At 37.1% G+C, this 23,249-nt stretch overlaps 1 protein-coding gene and 1 pseudogene across 1 annotated transcript; both read right to left on the bottom strand.

Annotated features, from left to right (window-relative positions):
* Positions 1 to 2,581: 2,581 nt before the first annotated feature.
* On the bottom strand, positions 2,582 to 4,114 carry LOC132556664 (cilia- and flagella-associated protein 251-like; annotated as a pseudogene).
* Positions 4,115 to 5,311: 1,197 nt separating this feature from the next.
* On the bottom strand, positions 5,312 to 19,614 carry LOC132556636 (A-kinase anchor protein 10, mitochondrial-like). The gene is made up of 13 exons (XM_060221072.1): positions 19,584 to 19,614; positions 16,528 to 16,635; positions 16,244 to 16,333; positions 15,104 to 15,907; positions 14,308 to 14,406; positions 13,910 to 13,994; positions 12,746 to 13,006; positions 12,351 to 12,495; positions 11,807 to 11,915; positions 7,894 to 8,077; positions 6,066 to 6,145; positions 5,746 to 5,783; positions 5,312 to 5,498 (listed from the first exon to the last, which is right to left on the bottom strand). Exons 1-13 carry the CDS (start codon positions 19,612 to 19,614, stop codon positions 5,385 to 5,387), a joined length of 2,148 nt encoding a protein of 715 aa, XP_060077055.1. The 3' UTR covers positions 5,312 to 5,384.
* Between the last annotated feature and the right edge of the window lie 3,635 nt (positions 19,615 to 23,249).

Here is a 23,249-nt window from a genome sequence, read left to right as displayed (position 1 = left end):
CTAAGTATTACCACATCCTTAACTTTCACCATTTGTAAATATTTAGTCTTGTATCTTCCACGAGAATGACATACCTCTAGGAAGTGTACAAATCTGTTAGTTTTCTTATTATTTCTGGAGCGATAAAATTTTAACTAGAATATAACCACTCACATTTAAGCCTTTGCTATATTATCAGCTTTAAAAACCACGTTAAAAAAATAAAAAGAAAAGGTGACAGTCAAGACCAAATCAACATCTGACCCGTTGACCTAAGTACAATACTTTAAAGAGAAGAAACTTTAACATACTAAGAGAGCCATATGTTTGTAGTACCCATCAGACTGTGGGTACCTGTCAGCAAGCAACTTAATTGGTCATTCATCTCTGTGAGATTTCTAATTTGACAAACACTCTATAAAAACTTGTTTATATCTCAATTTCTGTTCAGTCTAAATAACACTAAATATGTTCACAAATAAACAAGAACAATAGCAAAAATACATGCCTACTATGTACTTCACTTTCTAGGAGAAAAATCACACAAATTTATTTATAGGAAAACAAAATCTAATGTGATGGAACATTCAATTATCAGACTTGATGTTGTTTGCTCAATCATATAAAAACATATTTCAATTGAGCGAGAAAAGACCAGATTGTCAGAAACCAGTAGAAAATCTCTTCTTTATACAAGCTGTGAACTGTTTTTGTGGTTAGTGTCTTATTTTCTAAATCTTGTTTGGTTTTTTCAAGTCTTGCAAAAAATTTAATAAATTCTGCAGAAAAAATATACTCAACAAAAAAAAGGTTAACATGTTTCCTTGGTGAATACCTATAAATTAGTGAAAACAAAATGACGTTTGTGCAATATTAGAAAATGGTTATGTTTTACATTACAAAATCCAAGGGGGTTACCACAATCATTCAAGCGTGAAAGTCTTTATTAGCGAAAGAGCTGCACGATGTGTTCTGCGACTAACTTGTATCTTCACTTGAATTTCATAAACATTCAAACTGATAACTGTTCCTTAGATCCTTAGGACTTAAAAATTTATGAATCTTGCTATCTATCAACTTTATCCTTATGCCCCGGCTGTCACAAGTACAGAGAGAAAGGGGTGTAGGCATGATCCAGGCTGGGGAGTCTCGCCGTCGAGTTGCACAGCATTTTGGTTGCAGTGTTAAGACAATTTGCCACTTGGTAAGTCGTTTAAACCAAACTGGGTTAACATCCGATCATCCCTGAAGCGGCCGACCCCATAAAACGACCGCCTGGGATGACCGTCGTATACGATTGATACAATTGCGCAATCGATTCGTAACCGCAGTAGAGACTACAAGAACATTGTTTGGGCGTCGTGTGTCTTCCCAAACAGTCTGCAACAGGTTGAGGGCCTACCAATTGAAAGCGCGGTGTCCCTACACTGGACCCAATTTGTTGCGACGTCACCGTAATAATCGGCGTAACTGGACCCGTGTTCACCGTCGTTGGGCCATACGACAATGGAACAATGTCCTGTTTTCAGATGAGTCCAGGTTTTGTCTGCAACACGGTGACGGAAGGCGCGGAGTGTGGAGGCGACGAGGGGAGCGTTTTGCGAACTGCTGCGTGGCAGAATGGGACCACTTTGGCGGCGGAAGTGTAATGGTTTGGGGTGGTATTTGTGGGGGGACTCGTACCAGGCTTGTTGTGTTAAATGGCAATTTAACCGGCATTCGATATCGGGACGAAATTTTAAGACCAGTGGTTATGCCATTCTTAAGACGCCATGGCGTCGGCACCATTTTTCAACAGGATAACGCACCAGCGCACACCAGTCGTGTCAGCAGAACTTTCTTGCAGCAGAATAACATACAGGTGTTAGATTGGCCATCTAAATCACCTGATTCGTCACCGATTGAGCATGTCTGGGATGTTCTTTGGCGATGCGTGAGAGAACGTCAAAATCAGCCGTCAAACTTGCAGGAGCTGGCCCAAGCCTTGATCGCTGAATGGAACAACATCTCTCCTCGAATTATCCGCCGGTTTACGATTTCCATGCGATGACGCTGCAATGCTGTTTACTTCGCAAACGGTGGCCATACCTGTTACTAATGGTGTTACCTTTGAAATTGACCCCAACGTCCTTTACAGTCGAGTAAAATCAACTGAACGCAAAGTTTTATAATGAACCATGACTGCAGTTTTATCAGAATTGATCAATTACTTTATTCGTACATGATTGGTAAGGATTTATGAAGGGATTAATTAATTAATCACAGAATAAAGTAGTGTTACCTTTCTTTTTTTGTTTAGTATATGTTAATACAATTCCTTCCAAGTGTACACACTATATTCAGACATTTCATTTCATAACTGAAGATGGAGATCTAAAATAAACTGACTGATCAGACATGCTCATAATTTATATCTCTCTTCTTCCTTTCCCACTCTCTCTCTCCTTCCTTCCTTTCCCACTCTCTCTCCTTACTTCCTTTCCCACTCTCTCTCCTTACTTCCTTTCCCACTCTCTCTCCTTCCTTCCTTTCCCACTCTCTCTCCTTCCTTCCTTTCCCACTCTCTCTCCTTCTTTCCTTTCCCACTCTTTCTCCTTTCTTCCTAACCCACTCTTTCTCCTTTCTTCCTTTCCCACTCTCTCTCCTTCTTTCCTTTCCCACTCTCTCTCCTTTCTTCCTGTCCCACTCTCTCTCCTTTCTTCCTTTCCCACTCTCTCTCTTCTTTCTTCCTTTCCCACTCTACCTCCTTCCTTCCTTTCCCACTCTCTCTCCTTTCTTCCTTTCCCACTCTCTCTCCTTCCTTCCTTTCCCACTCTTTCTCCTTTCTTCCTAACCCACTCTTTCTCCTTCCTTCCTTTCCTACTCTCTCTCCTTCTTTCCTTTCCCACTCTCTCTCTTCTTTCTTCCTTTCCCACTCTTTCTCCTTACTTCCTTTCCCACTCTTTCTCCTTACTTCCTTACTTCCTTTCCCACTCTCTCTCCTTCCTTCCTTTCCCACTCTCTCTCCTTTCTTCCTTTCCCACTCTCTTTCTCCTTCCTTCCTTTCCTACTCTCTCTCCTTCCTTCCTTTCCCACTCTCTCTCCTTCTTTCCTTTCCCACTCTTTCTCCTTTCTTCCTAACCCACTCTCTCTCCTTCCATCCTTTCCCACTCTCTCTCCTTACTTCCTTTCCCACTCTCTCTCCTTTCTTCCTGTCCCACTCTCTCTCCTTTCTTCCTTTCCCACTCTTTCTCCTTTCTTCCTTTCCCACTCTCTCTCTTCTTTCTTCCTTTCCCACTCTCTCTCCTTTCTTCCTGTCCCACTCTCTTTCTCCTTCCTTCCTTTCCCACTCTCTCTCCTTCCTTCCTTTCCCACTCTCTCTCTTCTTTCTTCCTTTCCCACTCTTTCTCCTTTCTTCCTTTCCCACTCTCTCTCTTCTTTCTTCCTTTCCCACTCTCTCTTTCTTCCTTTCCCTGTCTCTCTCCTTCCATCCTTTCCCATTCTCTCTCCTTCCTTCCTTTCCCAATCTCTATTCTTTCTTCCTTCCTCTCTACCTTTCCCATTTGTCATTTGTGTGATGTCCTATATAGTTATTCTAAAAATAACCCAACGAACAAAATCTATCAGTACATCTGAACTTCCACTCTGTTTCTTTATGTAAATAAATCTTACTATTAGAAAAATAGTGTATCTTGTTGTCTACTAAAACAATGAAAAAGGTGAAAGGATGTGGGTTTGATGAGAAATGTCACCTCTAGAAATGTGAAAGGATGTGGGTTTGATGAGAAATGTCACCTCTAGAAATGTGAAAGGATGTGGGTTTAATGAGAAAATATCACCTCTAGAAATGTGAAAGGATGTGGGTTTAATGAGAAAATATCACCTCTAGAAATGTGAAAGGATGTGGTTTAATGAGAAAATATCACCTCTAGAAATGTGAAAGGATGTGGGTTTAATGAGAAAATATCACCTCTAGATATGTGAAAGGATGTGGTTTAATGAGAAAATATCACCTCTAGAAATGTGAAAGGATGTGGTTTAATGAGAAAATATAACCTGATTTATTGTCAAAGCAGGCTTGCTTTGTTTTATTATCAAAATTCTCAATGTTGATAATTAACCCTGCTATTAAGTTTAAAGTTTCATTCTCAGCCATTTCAAGGTATCAAAGGTTACATGTTACAAACAGGAGCAAGAACTCAACAACTTTTGAAACATCTGACGACTTCATCTGTCAAGGAAGGATTTATCAAACATCAGTATGATCAATATAATGAAGTGGACCGGAGAGAAGTATCTAGATGACAATACAGAAATATTGGTCGGTGAAGATAACACAGATTTTCATTACCAGGTACAATTCCTACTAATGTTTTTGTAGTGAGGATAAATTGCATATCAATATATGGCACTTATCTTGTGTACATGAATCAATATTATACAAAAATGTGAACTTAACACTGTAAGGAGCACTGCTTATTTATGCAGAATGCTGAATTAGATGTGTATCACTGTACATAAACATGTACTTACACTTTAACTGAAGTCTTACATAAAGACCTTGACCACCAACATGAAATCTTAATTTGTAAATCAAAATGTCAGTAAAATAACACTCCTGATTTTATAAAGGTATATACTCTTCTCAAAAATCTGAACCAAACAGCATTAAGTGGTCAGCTAACAAAATAACCAAAGGAGTGACCACATAACCTCAGAAATTAACGAACAAAACAAATAACGGAGTGACCACATAACTTCGGAGATCAACGAACGAAATAACCAATGGAGTGACCACATGACATTACCTCGGAGATTTACAAATAATATGAAACCCATTTAAGTCTTTCTTACATTCATTATCAATTGATAGAAACAGATGAATTCTTACTGTATGATATGTGGGTAAAATTCAGGGACATACTTCTAATGCTGAGTTACATTTAATGTGACCTGACACAGGCCTGCAGATATCTCTAAATACACCAATTAATAATATTATCACATAATTGTTGCTATTACAGTAAACATACCCAAGTAAAAATTTTGCGTATGACCTCATGTTGTATGGTAATGACCTTCAGAGATGAAAATGAAATAATGTTACATGCTCACAGATTGCATTATGACTTAAGAATGATGTCAGAAATATTTTCTACATTTTTTGCAAAAAAATAAAAAGGATTTAAAATTTGTTCTGATTATGAATATGACTTATGAAACTAATTTCAATTTTTTTCATTTAAGCTTGCCATTTTGTATGAAATGGGAATTGGTGTAAGATCCTAGCTATATTTAGGAACAAAAATCTGAATATCTCTAGCAGAATGCATACTTGTTACAGCTGAGGTCTCTGATAGATACTGGTATATGGTTGTCTTACAACATCCCTGTCTATGTCTAACATCAGTAACTACAATACATTGCTAGCTTCCATCGTCTGGATCCTGTGGGTTTTTCAGTGCACCAATTGTTTGTGTGACAGAAGTCACATCATTAATAATCATCTGGGCTATCTTTAATGCCATGTCTTCTTGTTCCTGGGTAAAACAGACAAATCATACACAGATTTATATTAAAATTTCACATTGCTACGAATAAGAATTTAGACAGGTCTCACAGATACACTTCATTATACCTGAATAAAAAAATTGTGTACATTTATATGTTTGATAATCTGTAATGACATTGCTTTTTGATTGAAAAGATGATTTCCACTCAAAGCGAATCAAAATGAGGTTAACATCGTAGATAAACAAGATATTGTCTATATTACTGGTTCATTACCTTTTCCTTTGCTTTCTTTCTCTTAAAAAGTCCAGATGCTACAAAAGTCAACAAACAAACATCAATAAGAAGTTCAAGATTTGCACAGTAAACTGAATTTACACTGGATAGAGACAGGTATAAAAGTATTCCCAACTCACACAATGAATCCTATCACCTGAATTAAATAGCAATATCTAACTACTGTATCACCAGGATTCCTTCTTCAAGAAACATAAAACATTATTTTTTTTTTGATTGGTAATAATTGGGAATCTGCAGGACTACTACTGTACATCAAACACTGCCCATAATTCCTTTATTGTTTATCCAAGACATACCTTTCACTTTCTCTTGGTCAGGGTTAGGGTCAAACTCTGACACAAATTCTCCAAGTGTGTCAACTTTTCCTAAGCTCATCCTGAATAGAAAAAACTCATACTATCACACTTTAGCAATAAAAAGGATTTCTACAGAACGAGAATACAATACGTCCTTTTCTATAGTTTACCAGAAAAAGGCCCATGCTTGGGAATTAATGGGAAAATTACGTAAATAACAATGTTTTTCCAAACAAAAAATGACGATGTGTATTCATGATTAAAGCTAGCAAACTTGCAGGTTTTGTCAAATGTTCAAATCACAAAGAAAAGGAATGCTTATTTATCATTTCATCCATTCTTTAATCATAAAATGACAGAAAGTAGAGATTTCACCCATACTTTAATCATATAATGACAGAAAGTAGAGATCTCACCCATACTTTAATCATAAAATGACAGAAAGTAGAGATTTCACCCATACTTTGATCATAAAATGACAGAAAGTAGAGATTTCACCCATACTTTGATCATAAAATGACAGAAAGTAGAGATTTCACCCATACTTTGATCGTAAAATGACAGAAAGTAGAGATTTCACCCATACTTTAATCATACAATGACAGAAAGTAGAGATTTCACCCATACTTTGATCATAAAATGACAGAAAGTAGAGATTTCACCCATACTTTGATCTTGATCATAAAATGACAGAAAGTAGAGATTTCACCCATACTTTAATCAAAAAATGACAGAAAGTAGAGATTTCACCCATACTTTGATCATAAAATGACAGAAAGTAGAAATTTCACCCATACTTTAATCATACAATGACAGAAAGTAGAGATTTCACCCATACTTTGATCATAAAATGACAGAAAGTAGAGATTTCACCCATACTTTGATCTTGATCATAAAATGACAGAAAGTAGAGATTTCACCCATACTTTAATCAAAAAATGACAGAAAGTAGAGATTTCACCCATACTTTGATCATAAAATGACAGAAAGTAGAGATTTCACCCATACTTTGATCTTGATCATAAAATGACAGAAAGTAGAGATTTCACCCATACTTTAATCAAAAAATGACAGAAAGTAGAGATTTCACCCATACTTTAATCAAAAAATGACAGAAAGTAGAGATTTCACCCATACTTTAATCATAAAATGACAGAAAGTAGAGATTTCACCCATACTTTAATCAAAAAATGACAGAAAGTAGAGATTTCACCCCTACTTTAATCATAAAATGACAGAAAGTAGAGATTTCACCCATACTTTAATCATAAAATGACAGAAAGTAGAGATTTCACCCATACTTTGATCTTGATCATAAAATGACAGAAAGTAGAGATTTCACCCATACTTTAATCATAAAATGACAGAAAGTAGAGATTTCACCCATACTTTGATCTTGATCATAAAATGACAGAAAGTAGAGATTTCACCCATACTTTAATCATAAAATGACAGAAAGTAGAGATTTCACCCATACTTTAATCATAAAATGACAGAAAGTAGAGATTTCACCCATACTTTAATCATAAAATGACAGAAAGTAGAGATTTCACCCATACTTTAATCATAAAATGACAGAAAGTAGAGATTTAAGTTCATTGTGAAATTGTTTGTATTTTGGACAGTAGGATGACAGATGGGTTGACAGAGAGATGGACAGATGGATGAACAGAAGATGGACAGATGGAAGGATGACAGATGGATGGAAAGAGGGATGAAAGATAGATGTACAGAAGACAATGATCAGAATGATGACAGATGTATGGACAGATGTATAGTATCATACCCACACTTTTTCTAACCAAAGACAAAAACATTAAAAAATTACTTTGGACTGTGTCTTTTCCATAAGAGGTCAGGGTTTAGGAGCCCAGGGTCAAGGTTCATGGCAGTATCAAGCTTATTTATGTTGTGACGTAAGTAGCTTGTATCAGTTGCCAGATATGTATTTTTTGAGGATCGGCTCTCACTGCCCGCACTGTGACTGCTGTGTTCTGAGGATGCATCACTAGCTGTAATCAAAAGAAAACCAATATTTAAACAGCTCTTTTATCAATAATGATAGGTAACCCCCAAAAACGTCCAAATATTATATAGATCACACATCTTCATTGCAGCAACGAACTAGATGTAGTACCACAGGTGACTGAAGGAAGATAGTCATATGAGCTGATTATTTTTCACCATAGCTTACCGGTACCTCATCTGTTGTTATAATATTGTAGTTGAAGCACTCAGATGTGATGCATGTGTTCAATTAAAGCTCCATAGTACCTTACTGTTTGATAATAAATCAAAACATACTCTGATATCACATTTGAAAAAATACTTGTTCAATATGATAAAATTTTTTGAAGATTGAGTAGTATAAAGAAGGAAAATAGATATTAACTAAAAGACTTAATTTTAAATAATTTGCGTACCTCAAAAAAGTTTTACTAAAATTTTCAACATCAGACTTGCATTGAAAAAGTTATTGAAAATTGAAAGATTTTTACATCTGGTTTGATGCTATGAAAACAGGCCGGATCATATGAAGACATAATTGTGATGAGACCCCCAACAGAAAGATAACACAATGCAATGGTATATTCTCAATACAGCAAATGCTGGCAACATTCAATAAGTTGCTATTACTAAACGCTTGATTAAAGGAAAGTGTTTCTTGAGGAAGTCATGACAAATGTTTTCTTTATTCAATTTTCAGGAAATAATTTTTAGGTGTCATTCAAACTCATCAAGACTTATATATTATCATACATTGTACATGTATTTCTTCGACTGTCCAACTTTGTACGGTATTTGTAAGCAACATGCAAATTACATTCATGTTCATCGCTCTCCAAAAAATATCAAAATTGAAAAACATTAAAAAAGAAAATTAAAATCATAGACTTGCTTTCGAATAAAATAATATTTACAGTATTTTGGCCCTGCTGTAGAAGGTTATTTGCTTTGGTGAGTTTTGGCTCTAGAAACGGTAAACGTCATTCTGAGAGCCAGGGTTTCTTTGTAAACAACTGGTAGCTACCTCATTAAACAACACATGGGAGGTGGCCCATCACAGGCCATCCAGAAAAACTGAGGTAAGTGTGGCCCATCACAGGCCATCCAGAAAAACTGAGGTAAGTGTGGCCCATCACAGGCCATCCAGAAAAACTGGGGTAAGTGTGGCCCATCACAGGCCATCTAGATAAACTGAGGTAAGTGTGGCCCATCAAAGGCCATCAAGATAAACTGAGGTGTGTTGCTCATGGCAACAACAATGTCAGCAATGGCTGACACCCAAACAGCCACTGGTTTGGATCATCAAACCACAAACCTCAGATCTTCATTGGTCAGTAATTAGTACTGACCTGTACGTTTCTGTTGACGCGGTGGGTAATTGGTACTGACCTGTACGTTTCTGTTGACACGGTGGGTAATTAGTACTGACCTGTACATTTCTGTTGACAATGTGGGTAATTAGTACTGACCTGTACATTTCTGTTGACACGGTGGGTAATTGGTACTGACCTGTACGTTTCTGTTGACACGGTGGGTAATTAGTACTGACCTGTACATTTCTGTATGGTGGTGGGTAATTAGTACTGACCCGTACGTTTCTGTTGACAATGTGGGTAATTAGTACTGACCTGTACGTTTCTGTTGACACGGTGGGTAATTAGTACTGACCTGTATGTTTCCGTTGGCATGTGGGTAATTGGTACTGACCTGTACGTTTCTGTTGGTGTGGTGGGTAATTAGTACTGACCTGTGCGTTTCTGTTGGCGTGGTGGGTAATTGGTACTGACCTGTACGTTTCTGATGGCGTGGTGGGTAATTGGTACTGACCTGTATGTTTCCGTTGGCATGTGGGTAATTGGTACTGACCTGTACGTTTCTGTTGGTGTGGTGGGTAATTAGTACTGACCTGTGCGTTTCTGTTGGCGTGGTGGGTAATTGGTACTGACCTGTACGTTTCTGATGGCGTGGTGGGTAATTGGTACTGACCTGTACGTTTCTGTTGGCGTGGTGGGTAATTAGTACTGACCTTTATGTTTCTGTTGGCGTGGTGGGTAATTAGTACTGCCCTGTATGTTTCTGTTGGCATGGTGGGTAATTAGTACATTTCTGTTGACACGGTGGGTAATTAGTACTGACCTGTACGTTTCTGTTGACATGGTGGGTAATTGGTACTGACCTGTACGTTTCTGTTGACATGGTGGGTAATTGGTACTGACCTGTACATTGCTGTATGGTGGTGGGTAATTAGTACTAACCTGTACGTTTCTGTTGACACGGTGGGTAATTAGTACTGACCTGTACGTTTCTGTTGACAATGTGGGTAATTAGTACTAACCTGTACGTTTCTGTAGGCGTGGTGGGTAATTTGTACTGACATGTATGTTTCCGTTGGTGTGGTGGGTAATTGGTACTGACCTGTACGTTTCTGTTGGCGTTGTGGGTAATTGGTACTGACCCGTACGTTTCTGTTGGCGTGGTGGGTAATTGGTACTGACCTGTACGTTTCTGTTGGCGTGGTGGGTAATTGGTACTGACCTGTATGTTTCTGTTGGCTTGGTGTGTAATTGGTACTGACCTGTACATTTCTGTTGATGAGGTGGGTAATTGGTACTGACCTGTATGTTTCTGTTGGCGTGGTGTGTAATTGGTACTGACCTGTACATTTCTGTTGACGAGGTGGGTAATTGGTACTGACCTGTATGTTTCTGTTGATGAGGTGGGTAATTGGTACTAACCTGTACATTTCTGTTGACACGGTGGGTAATTAGTACTGACCCGTACGTTTCTGTTGACGAGGTGGGTAATTGGTACTAACCTGTACGTTTCTGTTGACAATGTGGGTAATTAGTACTAACCTGTATGTTTCTGTAGGTGTGGTGGGTAATTTGTACTGACCTGTATGTTTCCGTTGGTGTGGTGGGTAATTGGTACTGACCTGTACGTTTCTGTTGGCGTGGTGGGTAATTGGTACTGACCTGTATGTTTCTGTTGGCGTGGTGTGTAATTGGTACTGACCTATACGTTTCTGTTGACACGGTGGGTAATTAGTACTGACCTGTACGTTTCTGTTGACATGGTGGGTAATTGGTACTGACCTGTACATTTCTGTTGATGAGGTGGGTAATTGGTACTGACCTGTACATTTCTGTTGATGAGGTGGGTAATTGGTACTGACCTGTATGTTTCTGTTGATGAGGTGGGTAATTGGTACTGACCTGTACATTTCTGTTGATGAGGTGGGTAATTGGTACTAACCTGTACATTTCTGTTGACGAGGTGGGTAATTGGTACTGACCTGTATGTTTCTGTTGACACGGTGGGTAATTGGTACTGACCTGTATGTTTCTGTTGACACGGTGGGTAATTGTTACTGACCGGTACGTTTCTGTTGACATGGTGGGTAATTGGTACTGACCTGTACATTTCTGTATAGTGGTGGGTAATTAGTACTGACCTATACGTTTCTGTTGACACGGTGGGTAATTAGTACTGACCTGTACGTTTCTGTTGACATGGTGGGTAATTAGTACTAACCTGTACGTTTCTGTTGGCGTGGTGGGTAATTAGTACTAACCTGTATGTTTCCGTTGACGAGGTGGGTAATTGGTACTGACCTGTATGTTTCCGTTGACGAGGTGGGTAATTGGTACTGACCTGTGCATTTCTGTTGATGAGGTGGGTAATTGGTACTGACCTGTACATTTTTGTTGGCGTGGTGGGTAATTGGTACTGACCTGTACGTTTCCGTTGGCGTGGTGGATAATTAGCTGTTTCTACTGTGCTGACTAGTTCAGACAAGTACTTGTAATATACATCATTTTGGAGGTAAGCTGTAAAGTAGGTCTGAAATACAGAACATGCATCAGACATTAAAGTTTTAAATTCAAACATTGCTGTAGTTTTTTATACAACATGCAAATGGTAAATATTTCAAAGGAAATATGAATATCATCGCCAACTGTTCAGTTTTAACTCTATTATAGAACTGACATAAAACCTGGATCATTCCTAACAAACAGAGAGTGACTTTACAGTATCTTTACAGCTGTTGTACTGTAATGTGATCAGTCTTACCTTTTCAATTGTTTTAAGGACTTTGTTGTACTGTAATGTGATCAGTCTTACCTTTTCAATTGTTTTAAGGACTCTGTTGTACTGTAATGTGATCAGTCTTACCTTTTCAATTGTTTTAAGGACTCTGTTGTACTGTAATGTGATCAGTCTTACCTTTTCAATTGTTTTAAGGACTCTGTTGTACTGTAATGTGATCAGTCTTACCTTTTCAATTGTTTTAAGGACTATGTCTCGTGTTTTCGCAAAACAATCTGGAAGTGGACCTTCTTCCCGACATATATTTTCTTCAACTTCAAATCGAATTTTATCATCAAAACCAAGAGGATCTGTAGCTTGTAAAGAAAAATATCTGAAAGAAAAGTGTCCAGGTATTACATCCTAAATCAGATATGTAATATCTCAAGGAATTTGATGTATAAATAGTAGTTTAAACATAATTGTGGGTGATAATTGAAACAAACCAATGACTTGCCATGATATCTGAGAAATGTATAAATTAGTTACCATAAGTCTGATTAGCAAACCCATCTGCCATTGCAGTGCTTCAATTAAACTAAATATACAACAAAATAGATAGGTACAGATTTCCTGATACTGACTTGTCATAGAGCACCATCGCATCTCTCTGTGCCTCCATCCCATCGTATTGACCCCCACAAGACAAGAGATGCTGCTGGAAGTTGTCTGTGGCTAAGAGAAATTGGAGAAAATGGCTGCCCCCCTCTTGTTCCAAGTACTCCATGAAGTAGAAGAGTGCCCCCTCATTGTACAACACATCAGCTAGGTTGACTTGTGTACTTGTCAGCGTGTTGATCTGGTGCATGTAGTAGTACTCACTCACAATAAAATCCTGGTAAAACCTTTAATGATAACATTTAAAACATTTATCAGTAATTAGAGCGTGTGATGGATTCTTTCTGAAAAATTCTGAAATATGTAAAAAAAAATGTACTAGATTGTCCTGAGAGGACATATCAAGATGGCATCATGCAAACGGTGTAGTTATGTACTAGACTGTAATCATTACACACACTTTATAATAAACTTTATCATAAACTTTGAATGACTTCAACAACCAGTATTCAAACTGTGAAGTAAATCACTTTTATCTGAAACAGTTTCATAGATCTGAGAACGAAGCTGTGAAATTGGATTCAATTTATAATTGTTAACTAATATTGATAATGTGTACATTGGCCACTCCATGTTGAGTGCTGTATTCATTTTAATCTATTTCTAGACAATTCTTTGAGCTCATATTAAGTCATCTGTCAATGACAGGGACACTTAACAATTTGCATTTTAATTGAAATATTCCTCCACTTTGAATAACATTTTCAGGTTTTAACCGATATTTCCGTATTTACTGAGTAGATAAGATGCAGAACAGCCTGACTATGGCATCCTACTTGCTTCAATCTACATCAACTTCATATTAATATTTAAACATAAATTTCAAAACTTGTTTGTTTGTAGGTACTTTTCAAACAGATGATGGTGCTACATATTTCTGTCTCAAGTCTGCTACAGAAAATTGAACAATCTCTTATGGATATAAGTCTGGGGCCATAATGTCAGTACGACTATACAGTGTGCACTGTCACCACATCCTCTCCACCCCTTCCCCTAAAGGGCTTATGAGCATACACACGAGATCTTGATCTAGTGACTTACGTTTTTTAAGACTGCTTGTATCTAAAAAAGGATAGTAACACTCTACTTAACAAATCAAACTAAAAATATCCAAATAACACATAACTTACTCTTTCTCCATCTTCTTGAAAACAAATTCCTGACAGGATGAGAAACACTGTGGATCAACTTGCCCATCTTCTCTGCAAATCTTGTCTGTGAGAAATTATTTCTTTTACTTCGATGTTAAGTAAATATCTTTATAACTTATCATAAAAATAATCAATCTGAGTAGAAGAGCTGTCCAAATCAAAGAAATTTCAACAATTCCTGATAATATGCATGTTCAATGTTTGCTGTTGCTATGGAATTAAGTATGATTCATGGTTATACATGGCAATGCCATTTATACTGACAACAGGCTTGCCAGATATCATCAATTAGGGTATAATCAAATCTGGATCTCATGTTAAGGATTGGAGAATTAAATGACAAAAGTTAAAAATAATTTTATTAATGTAATACTTACGTATTGTCTCATTGCGTAGCTCATCTGGAGCACCAATAGGATCTGTTGCATCATGTGATAAATATTTTTGGAAGATCTTTACTGCATCTCTCTCAATACCTGAGTACAGAGAATCAAAACAGATTTACAATCTGTTTGTTAGTATTCCATAAATCATTGATTAAGACTACTTTATTTCTAGGTAAAATGTAGAGACCTGCAGAAATGCGGTTACTCTACTAAATATTAAAAGAAAACCAAATCTTGTTTCTGATGTGATACAAAGATGACATTATTTTACAAAGGCCCAGTTTTGGTTAACTGAGTAATGCTTAATTGTATACAGCTGCAGCTTAATGGGCTTAAGTCATCCAAGCTATAAAAGAAACAAGGGGTTTAATGGCCCTTAGTATGCTGAGATATGAAAGAAACAAGAAATTGATTGGCAATAACAGTCACCTGAGCTATGAATGAAACAAAAGGCCTACTGGTCATAATAGTCATCTGAGTGATTCTGTGAAAGAAATATGAGGCCATTTTGCCTTAACAATGTGGTCATCTGAGCCATTCTTGTTAGGATACAGACACATTTGAACAAATTCTGCGGGGCAAGTGCTGTGAAATGTTGGAATGTCAAAATTGGACAAATCTAGTGATAATGTATAAAGCTGAAGCCCGAGGTACTGTACATGTGGAGGAATAGTCAGAAGACTTCTTATACATGTGGATTATAATATATCATGGAGAAAAATGGTTGTCACTGAAAGTAATGAGATATGACTAATGAGATGTAACAGTACATTCAGATAGTACATACTTCTTTTTAACTTTTCGGCCAGATCTTCTAGAGATACTCCTCGTTTCATTTTCTTTTCTCCATCTTCTTGTGAACCAGACCTAGATATCACAGTAGCACTATTCTGTCCTTCCTCTGTTCCATCTGTCTCACCGTGATGTTCTGCCACATCTTCTCCCGGGGAATGTATATCCCCCATGGCTGCCATTTCACTACTTCCTATCACAGCACCAAGCCTTGGTAAATTATCGTGTCTAGAGGATATCTCTGATTGAGGCACTTGTCCTTCGGTTTGTGTTAGGTTGGAGCTAGACACTTGTCCTGTTTCCTGTAGATCTGAACTAGACACTTCTGATACTGGTATGTTGTGTCTATTTATTGTGTCTACAGAAGCACCACCACAGGACACTGGATGGATGCTGTATGCCTTGCTTGTCCCCATTTGACTAGAACATTCACTTGAAAGTTGTGATGTATTATCGTTGTTGACTTTATAACTTTCATTATCTATCTGTGTATCACCACAGACCTGTTCAGAAGTTACCTCCCCTGTTCTGTATGTTGGCACCACTTTAATTTCATCCACTGATTTTCCTGACAAAGTTTTCTTTGCAGAATTTAATGAATGTGTCCGTAGCCTACTCCATGTTGATGCCTGAAAACTCTCAGCATCAAGCCAGAATCGTATATGATGGGCAGCTTTTACAGCGTCCATATATTTAATGAATAAGCCTAGGGCATCTTTGTCATTCAAAATCTCCAACAAGGTCTTAGATAACCGTGAAGATGTCTTTCTCCCTGAATGTAATGATGTGCCACAATCACCTGAAAAAGGCATGGAATCACCAAGTTTTATTTTGAAGACCATGTAACAAGAAAAGAAAAATCCAACATTGTCATGTATAAATACAGTTCTAGGGGCTGTATAGTAGTTGGTATAAAGGAATATTTACTCAACATAAATCCGTTAATATTCTTAATCTGTGTCATTTGACCCCTGGCTCATAATCACTGGTCATTTGAAAATACCAAATATTGTAACATTTTCATTTTCAATGCAAAGAAATCACTGTTACTGAAAATATCGAGAAAACCCATAAAACATTAGTATTACTTAAGACTTTGTAAGAATGTAAGGGAAGTTTATAACATTGATCATACCTAAGTCCCCGGTGTCTTCTAGATCCTCTGGAGATAGTAGTAGTTTGACAGGTCGAGTCTTATTACCACTCTGTTGACTTCCTGTCACACCTGCAAACATTTAGAGTACTTTCTGGTGACGTACACTTACAGGAAGGCCTCATTAAAACAACATACACTCATTAGTAACACTTAAACCAAAATACTGACTCAGTCTTTGATCATAAATCTGTCTTAACAAATCTATTTGACAGTAATAAAGTTGTCCAGCATAGAACAAGATTTATAGAATATTTCAGTCTTACCAACGTCTCCATTAAAAGGATCAGCCTTTCCCATGGAGACACCACTCCTGTTGGATGGTGTCCTCTTGACTGGCTTCCTCCCTCCAACATCTTGGCTGGACTGCTTATCTAGTAAAATCAAATGTTGATAATACTGTATGTTATACAAGTTAAAACATGATTAATAATGACTTTGACTTCATAAGCTAAATTGCTACATATTTGTGAAATAGCTGGTGTATTGATTCTAACAACAGCCAGCATTAAAAAAAGAGGCTCATAGGGCCTGTATTGCTCATCCAAATATTTCATCTGAACATCAAAACCTCTGCATTCTTAACTATGTTTTCAGTTTCCCGAAAATATGAGGAAATATATGCTTCACACCATATTTGGTTGATCAAAATACCTTCATACATGCAGAAAAGTATGACTTACCATAGATTAAAGGCATTAATCACTTAATTTATTGAAGAGTAACTATTATTGAGTTTGCTCTTGAAAGTACTAAAGAATATAGAGAGGAAAATAAGAAAAATATCTCATTGTATATGTAAAAGCTATCACAACTACAGAGCTGTCACACATCCTCTCAAGTCAGATAATACCTTTCAACTTGTTACATGCGAATCTGACATTACCTTCTGAATCCTGCAATCAGGGATGTACAAGTAGCAACAGGATTTTACTTACAATGTATATGAAGTTATTGATAATTTTCTCCTTCTTTCTGGGGGTCAGGTTCAAAGGATTAATTGCATTTTACCTTAACAGGTGGAATAAGGTTGAAACAATACTTTTTTGCGATTTTTGTTTACAATAAAATACAAAAGATAATTGAAGGTCAGTTATAACTAGCAAGGGCAGACCTGAAATATCTTATCAGATCTGGCTCTTGTGCAGGGGATAATGGTAGTTATGATTCTAGGGAAGAATGAGAGTTTTATAGATGTCTGCTTCATCCTATGGGCACCTCCTGTTCTCTGATGCCTGATATTATGTAAGGGGATGGATCAATAACCCCATGGATGCCTGCCTGACTATCCTTCTTCCACAGGGGTTCCCAGCCAGGCTCTCCAGATCGTTATATACATATTGTGCATCCCTTCTCCAGATGTTTTCAGCTAATTGCTAGCTAGGACTTGATCTGAAGCATAAGGGTCCTAGCATGGGACTGCATAACAGTGTAGTGTATGTTAAGACGTTGACCATTCTGAAGCAATTATGATGAAATATTACACTTCAGAAACCTTGGTGTTGTGTTGAATTTTGATTGGGACTATCTGTATGTGGTTGTTTCAATTAACATCTGAATTGACGGTAACCCCTCAGCATTTTCCTGAACCTAACTTATCCTGTATTTAAATATTGTAATAACAGTTGATATTTTTTTTCCCTAGAAATATTGACGAAGTAACATCTTTCAGTACTGAAGTTCATCTGCCATTTTCCCTTATAATTTTTTTTTTTTTTTCATTTTTCAGTTTGTATAGGACATTTATAGAGTAAACAGTTATCAGAAAATTAGTGTAATGTTTACAATGTCATTGATGTAAACTAAAAATAGGAGTGATCTGAAAACTGACTCCTGGTATACTGTCCTGAGAACATGGGGGACTATCAGAACAGGTTCCATATCTTTCTGTTGTCCGTTGCTTATATAATTTAGAAAGAAGAAACCAATGAACAGTTGGAAAGATGTGTTTCTCCAATAGTATTTCATCTTGTATCCAGTATGAGGAAATTTGTTTAAAGCTTCTGAAAAATCTTGTAGAGCAATATCTATTTATTTTTGTCAAGTTTTTTTTCAATGTCATCAACGGTGAGGATATGTTGAGTTTCAGTTAACAATTTTGAATGAAAGACCAGTGGTAATGAATTATGTAAGGATGCTATTCAAAGTGTGACATCATTTTATAGTTGATGTGTGATGCTGATTAGAGAGACAAGATGTTAATTATCAGCAGCTTATTTTCTTAAAAATATGTACAACATGTGCTTCATGCCAGTCATGTGGCACATTGCCTAAATCTAAGATTGAATGGAAAAGAAAAGAGAGTGCTGGAATAGTTTTTGATGACAATTTTTAAGAGCTCTAGCTGGAATATTGTCTTGGCCTGTGTCTTGGTGTACCGTAGAAGCTTCAGTACACCTGATCCATCTTTGGCGATGTGTGTCTTGCCAAAACCAACTGAAATTGCTGATTAAGTATATAGATGTAAGTTTTTCCTTTTAGCATTTTTTTCAAGGTCCTCAATGAACGTATGTTTTTAGGTGTGTTTTGTGTAGTTTTGGTTTAATTCTATGTTTTAGCTATGCCAATGTTCTATTTTTGGTTTTGTTTTTATTATTATTTTTTTTTTTGCTTTTGCATGCCTGTGCTGTCAACATTTATCTTACTTATTCTGTTTTATCACAATAAAAAACTCTTTAGTGCTAATGTTTAACATGCGACTTTAATTAAATATTATTGTACAGATAGTCTCTACACTTACATGATCCTCTAGCCTTATAACATTGCAAGATCTTGGTTTTTGTCTTACTCTTGTCAGTTTATATATGGTATCATGAAATAGAACAATGGACCAGTCACTAAGACTCTAGGATAGTTGTTACGTTTGATACTACCCTCTGGTCAGCTGATATCCTTCAAATTTAAGTCGTCTTGTAAGCTCCTAGGGTTACCACAAAATGGGACTGGGAGATTTGTTTAAAAGTTTGAATTTGGTTCAGTTTTACGAAAGTAATGCATAACTTCTATTCATTGCGATCAAGCAAACTAAAACGAAATATGAAACAAAAACGGGCAATAAGTGGTAGTTACCTACTTTCCAGGAACAGCAGAGTCTAAAAAATAGATCCTCTTCCGGGATAATTTGCGATGAAGTTTGTTCTTTAATGTTTCGGTATTGTAAAAACTTCAATGAAACTTAATGAAAACAAATATTTTAATGAATTAAGTAATGCCCTTATTACAGATCAACTAATTTTACTAGACTGATAAGAAGACCCTCCCCCAAACCGATTATCATACCGTACGAGTTGCGGGTCAGCGAAATGGAAAGGCAATCACTTACCGTTTGCCGATTTTCTTTTAAAGAACGGCATTATCCTTCACTAAATAAATACAACTTTCTTTTTAGATTGCGTGTGCATGCTGGCGTGTACAGACATCAAGAAGAAATATCACTGAACAAGATAAATAAACTTTTCCAGAGAAACACCTCCTGGTCGCCGCCATATTTGTTTTCCTGATTGGTCATTATATATTACGGAATAAAGGATGGCAGACGATATCATCTGAAACGAAATCAGAAATTGATGGCTTGAGGGTAGTTTTGGTTGTATTAACCATTTTAACTTTAATTTTGACATGATGCTAATCTGACCACTAAACTATAAAGTAATAATAAGATAAAAAAACTTTTGTAGGGATTATTGACTGAACTCTGACCGTCAGTGCATCTGTCCGAGGAGATTTTCAAGGATGCACTATGGAAACTATTTGAAGTATATCTACGAAACTTTACATGCGTATCAGACTATCATGCCCTAGATGTACCGTAAGTATTGGCGGGTTTCAATTTGTACCTTTGGACACAAATTCGATAAAACAATGGCAAATAAGAATTAATACCTATCAATACTAAGACCGAAGTGAAAAGTACAAGGAGAATAAGATACCAGGTGTTCAAGTGTGATCAAGTGTCTTTAATCCAAGTACTTACGAGCATCAAACACATCCAGCTTCATGTTGCACAAATAAGTAGAATATCTAGCTACATATTTGTATTCATACAAACACCATAGATTAGGATGCAGTGTTGTTTCTACCAATAAACGGAAAGTTGACGATAGGAAAATTGAAATCATCACATTTATCATACAGCCTGATGCAAAGCTGTGCATGATGACAGTAATCAAGGTAAGGAAATGATGTTGAAAGGCGTGCCGTGTCGCTGATATCCAGTTAAGGTGGGTATACAACATGGAACAAAAACAAGTCGGCAAAGAAAGTGGCACAGTTTGTTACCATAGGAACGTTGTAAGCCAATAGTCTGTTGGGTGATCTTACCACCAAACTCTACGATTTTTTCTTACCTAAAGTATGACATTTGCTTCATCTATACAGATATTTTAATCTGCAGTTGGCAAAGGACGTTCCTTCGTGGTTCGTCAGTTTACGTAATACATTGTTTATCTCACAAAAGATTGTTTCAAACGTATTCAATTAAATTGACTATTGAGTCAATAGAGATGGATCCTATACTGTTTATTTTATCGATCACGTGTCCTCTGGTACAGCCACCGTTATGTTATTTATGTTGAATGCCGACTCATATTATGTCATTTCTATAATCTTGTAATCTGGTCACGTGTCCGCCAACTACACTTCAGTCTGCTCACGATCCTGTGCGTCGCCTGCACTCTAGACGAAAAAAAAAATCAAAATATAAAATACAAGAGTGAAGTCAAACAATATTAAAACAATTTCGACCCACTTTGAATCAGTTTCATTCAAACGTGTCGTGTATGATTTGATATAAAAGTTCATATCCTTACAAAACAAAGTTAAAGTCCGAATGGCGCTTAAAATTCAAAATGCTTCAATGGGTTCAGCAACACTATCATAGTGAGTGTCCCATTAACGGCACAACATCGGCTTGGCATGCGGCGAATCAGGCACCATATAGGCATTGGTTGGCAAAAAGCCGCGAGAGCTTGGCTATGCGTTGCTGAAACCTGTCCTACGCATGCTCGATCAGGTTAAGGTCGAATGAAAGACTGAGTAGCAGCTTGAAATAGAAAATGAAAACAAAACACAGGTCAGCTTTCCTCGATCCAGGTATTATTGCCACATTTGAAGATTTATATGACAGAAATATTGTACTGGATCCCAAAACGTCACAAGAATCCATATAAACAACGTTTTATCGCCGACTCGTCTAGCTGTTTAACCAAGCCTTTGTCGAACCTACTTACCACCATTGTAAGTACTATCAAATCTGGGTTAAAGTCTTATGGTGATACTATATACTCAAGAAGTGGAATTAATTGTATGCGAATTTTGGAGAACTTCAAAGAGCTTTTAACCAATCTTCAACACCATTTTTTGAAAGCATTTCTTCTTGAAGAACATTTGACTGTTTACATCTTCTACACCACCATACCCCATTCTACACTGAAGGAACGCCTTCGTTCACTTGGTATGAGAACTTTCTTCTCCAAGAAAGATGAACGACGGTATAATGATATGTCTGTGAATTAAAAAAATACTTCCAAATCAAAGAAGAAATATAAAGAGGACGAAATAATAAAATGATCGAGTTTCTGGTTGAGAACATCCTCGTCGAGTTTGGTGATAAGATCTTCCATCAGACTACTGACAAACCTATGGAAATTAAGTGCGCCCCTCTCTGTTGGCTGACGTGGTTTTGTTTTCTTACGAGGCTGAGTTTATTGAATAGCGTATCAAAACAGGTAACAAAGACCTTGCAAAGTCGTTTAATTTCACCTTCAGATATATTGATGACGTCTTGTCTGTAAATAGCAAGACATTTATTGACCATGTACGGAATTGGAAATCAAAGAAACGACGTACTTTTCTACATCAGCTGCTAATCTCGACCCTTTCTTACAACGAGACCAACATGGACAGATTTCCATCAGGTTGTTTGATAAACGTGATGATTTCAATAGCCCTATAGTGAATTTTTCTTTTCTGGTTAGCAATATTCCTGCCTCTCCGACCTATAGCATTAACATGTCAATGTCGCTTCAATATCCCAGGGTCTTTTCCCATTATCACGATTTTCGTTCAAGAAGTCAACAGACGGACTAAATCGTAACACAGGGGTTCAAAAGATGCAGGCCGATGAAATTTATGGTGAAGTTTTATGGTCGCCATAGTGATCTCATTGAAAACTATTTTATTTCTTTGTGTGATTTGAAGCTGGACGTGTTCGATGCTGAAGACACTTATTCCTTCGGAACACCAGGTCTTACTCTCCTTGTACTATTTCAGGAGTCTCCGAACAAATCTTTTTTTGTTCGTATTTTGCCGCAGTTTTATGGAATCTGAATTTGAATTATGATTATGTTGCCATGTTGGTACTTTCTTGATATTTTCGGTCTATACGCTCGATAATTATTGACGAGTCACGTGATGGTGTAATGGACACACATACTTGAAAGAGCTCCCAGGTGAGGTGGGGTATTATTGTAATATTTAAGCAGAGTATTGACATGAAATCTACCAACAGTTGTCCATAAGCATTGTCATTGTTGTGCTTGATGAACTTTTTCAACTATAATACGTGTATTTCTGCGTAATAGTGATTTACACTGTTCAACCTCCCTGGTTGTACACGTGAACTGTGTTACCTGTGGAACACGTACATTCCTATACACGCCTATACTGCATGCCTAGTGTATACCATTTAGTATCGTATGGCCGGCAAATTTTCAACGCCATCTACAATTTCCAAACGCAAAATTGAGGAAAGTGTAAGCCCCGACTCATTAGTAGCAGGTGCCCCAGTGTCGAGTCGTAGGAGATCGTCCCTACCCGATTTGCCCAGCATGACCTCTACAATTACTAATGAGAGTGATCCTATCAACCTAACTGAACTTATACATGCCTCGGTCACGTCACCTACATTTATAAGCGCGCTCGTCCCGAGCCTGGCTACTGCTCTTGGACCAGCTATCAGCCAACAAATTTCTTCTGCCATGGCCCCTTA

This window comes from Ylistrum balloti, unplaced genomic scaffold, assembly GCF_031769215.1.
Source record: "Ylistrum balloti isolate Yb309-2 unplaced genomic scaffold, AGI_CSIRO_Ybal_v1 Utg370580, whole genome shotgun sequence".
Classification (NCBI taxonomy): domain Eukaryota; kingdom Metazoa; phylum Mollusca; class Bivalvia; order Pectinida; family Pectinidae; genus Ylistrum; species Ylistrum balloti.
This window is presented reverse-complemented; position numbering and strand designations above follow the sequence as displayed.